Raw genomic sequence first — 3,094 nt, forward strand, 5'->3', positions numbered from 1 at the left:
GATGAAAACGGTCGGAAACGGTATTTATTCGGTAATCAGTTTTTTAGTCGTTTTTCTTTGATTGTGAATAAATAAGATATAGAATCTACAATACAAATTTGCATTCTTGTTTTTAACATCCAGCTTGTAAAGATTCATAAAAGTTAAACCTCAAATTCATCTTATATTTTCTCAAATAATAGATATAAACTTCGGTATGGATTCGGAAACAAATTCGGTAATTTTTTCAACGTTTCGTGTTGTAGGGAGCAAATAATACATAAAACAATTTGTGTAATATTTTATTCATATTTGTACTAATGTGCTTGATAACATAAGAAAAAATCAACATTAAATTTTATGCATATCTATTTTAAAATATTAAATTTGTTCTAACAGTTTCGGTTACCGCTTTCATCCCTAGCTGTTTGGGCCTGATCCGAGCCTGGCACGGTCCGGTTCTATGCGGGTCCGGCCCGGCCCGGCACGAATAAGCGGGTCAGTCTCAGACAGGAAACTAGGCATGATGGGCTAGCCCGGCATGGCCGTTTACCTCTAAGCCCGTTAAGCCCGCTTTTTTGCACTAAATCGTGTTTACCGGCCCGCTTAGCCCGTTTTTCGGCCCGCTTTTTTCGTGCTAAACGGGCCGGCCCGGTCCATTTAGACCCGCTGCGGGTCGGGCTCGGACAGGAAAATGAGCCCGTGGGCTTAGACGGTCTGGGCCGGTTTTCTAACCGTGTCTGACGGGCCGGGCCCAAAATGGGCCAGGCGGCCCGTTTGGCCATCTCTAGTGTGGAGTGATTTAGTTAGGGTGAGTTTTGCAAAGTTTAAAATGATGAATTATATAATGGTATAGATATAAACTTATGTTTGTAATATAACCTAATGTTGATAACAAACTTGGATAGTTTAATTTTGACCAGACCTAAAATAATTATTTTTTTAAACTGGGAGGGCGGAGCTTTTTGAGTGGTAGCTTGACGACTTTGAATTGGTTGTTGGCTGGCCGCAGCATACACCTAACCCCCCCCCCCCCCCCCCCCCCCCCCCCCCACCCCCAAGATGACCTAGAGGCTAGAGAGTTCGTTCGTTGTCAGTTGATATCCCAGCCACAGCCCACAGCTTCCTTGCTCGCTTCCCTGCCTCTCCTCCTACCTAACCTCACCACCACCTGCAACAACAAAGCACACGCCCGGCACTACCATCCATCCATCCGCGCGCTCTTAATTTAGCTTCCTCCTCCTCACCTACTAGCAGGCACAGCAGGCAGCAGCATCGATCGGATCGGAGCAGCACAGCGCGCGTCACCGCAAGCTCAAGTGTCTTCTTCCTTGCTTGCTTGCCTGCTGCTTACCTCTCAGTTCCCCACTCACGTCCCTTGCCGTACGTACGTGCGTCCAACACACCAGGTGAAAAGTAAGTACACCGCCGTCGACTTCCGATACATCATCTCAGTTCTGCATGCATGGTTTATTTCACCGTATGGACGACTGTGACGAAGAGCAACGTCGTTGCGCAGTGGGCTCGGAGACGGAGACGGTCAACGTGGAAGGCATCCCGTTCCCGGCGGAGATCACCGTCGGCAACCCTCTCTCCCTCCTAGGCACAGGTACGTCCGCCCGTTCGTCTTCATCGTTTCAGCCGTGCATTCAATAATTCCCTTGGTTCGTTTGCTGCTACTCACTGTACCTGTACGTCTCACTTGTACTGTACGTCTGTACCGCGGCTGCCACGCCGTCGATCGCACGCAGGTATCACGGACATCGAGATCCACTTCCTGCAGATCAAGTACAACGCCATCGGAGTCTACCTCCACAACGCCGGCGGCGGCGACAGCACCACGCCCACGCTGCTGGGCCACCTCGGGGCCTGGAAGGGCAAGACGGCGGAGGAGCTCCTAGCGGACGCCGCCTTCTGGGCCGCGCTGGTCGCGGCCCCCGTCGAGAAGCTGTTCCGCGTCGTGGTCATCAAGGAGATCAAGGGCTCGCAGTACGGCGTGCAGCTTGAGAGCTCCGTCCGCGACCGCCTCGCCGCCGCCGACCTCTACGAGGACGACGAAGAGGAGGCGCTCGAGAAGGTCGCCGACTTCTTCCAGTCCAAGTACTTCAAGCCGGGCTCCGTCGTCACCTTCCACTTCCCGGCACCGGCCTCCGCCTCCCCGGGACCCGCGGCGGAGATCACCTTCGCGACGGAGGGCAAGGGCGACGCCAGGATCGCGGTGGAGAACGGGAACGTCGCCGGGATGATCCAGACCTGGTACCTCGGCGGCGACTCCGCGGTGTCCCCCAGCACCGTCCGCAGCCTGGCCAACCGTTTCGCCGCGCTGCTCGCCGTCGCCGCGTGATTTATACCGGTCGGCGGGCCGGTTGGTCGAGTTGCGTTGGATTTGAGTTCGTGAATGTCCGTCCTGTACGCGTGTTGTCTCGTGTGTGTTGTCGTTTGCAGCGAATTTGCAAGTAATAATAATAAAAATTATGTCCGGTAGGTTGTGCAGATTGTCGTTGTGGAAACTGTAATATGAGATAGAAAATTTGACGGTCTCTCGACCTCGAATCCATGGATCATGGATGCACTACACTTCTCAATAAACGCTCTTCATAATTTTGCCTCCCCCTCTCTGTGTATATGCAATTTTAGCCTTCAATATCTTTACAACTAATTAAGTACTCAGTGTAGGCGTCCACATTCGCGTATTCTGCCTCCAGACGCGATAGCGTCGTGACTCTCCATCCCGCCGCCACCATAATCGCGACCCCCTGTGCTCCGTGGCCTCCAGACCTCCGGAAACCCCGTCTCCGCAAACCTTCGCGATAGCCATGTCCGCCACAAACATCGTCGCCGCAAAACGCCCGCCCACCCGCCTCCCGCCGCTCCGCCTGCCCGCCACAGCTCACGCTCCGCGAATCCCGCACGCCCGCCTGCGCGAAACCCTCGCCTACCACACGAACGTCGCCCGCCACGAAGCGCCCGCGCGAAGCACTCCCGCCGCCGCGAATCCCGCCACCACCCGTCGTTTGAGGTTTAACATGAGGGGGCGCTAGAATGGCCGACGTGGTCCGGCGAGACCACGCTGTCGCGCCTGGTTGGCGCGCTCATCGCGTTCAATCCGCAGATT

General features: G+C 54.3%; 1 protein-coding gene across 1 annotated transcript; it reads left to right on the forward strand.

Annotated features, from left to right (window-relative positions):
• The first annotated feature begins 1,124 nt into the window (after positions 1-1,124).
• Positions 1,125-2,588, forward strand: LOC100284018 (chalcone--flavonone isomerase). Its single transcript, NM_001157980.1, has 3 exons — positions 1,125-1,395; positions 1,499-1,588; positions 1,731-2,588. Coding segments are annotated over exons 1-3 (684 nt in total). The 5' UTR covers positions 1,125-1,394; the 3' UTR covers positions 2,324-2,588.
• Positions 2,589-3,094: the final 506 nt, after the last annotated feature.

Source organism: Zea mays, chromosome 3 (genome assembly GCF_902167145.1).
Source record: "Zea mays cultivar B73 chromosome 3, Zm-B73-REFERENCE-NAM-5.0, whole genome shotgun sequence".
Taxonomy (NCBI): domain Eukaryota; kingdom Viridiplantae; phylum Streptophyta; class Magnoliopsida; order Poales; family Poaceae; genus Zea; species Zea mays.

Excerpts from the sequence above, each read along its gene's own strand:
- LOC100284018 (NM_001157980.1), top strand. Across the intron at positions 1,589-1,730 it reads TCTCTCCCTCCTAGGCACAG|GTATCACGGACATCGAGATC; the intron begins GTACGTCCGCCC and ends GATCGCACGCAG.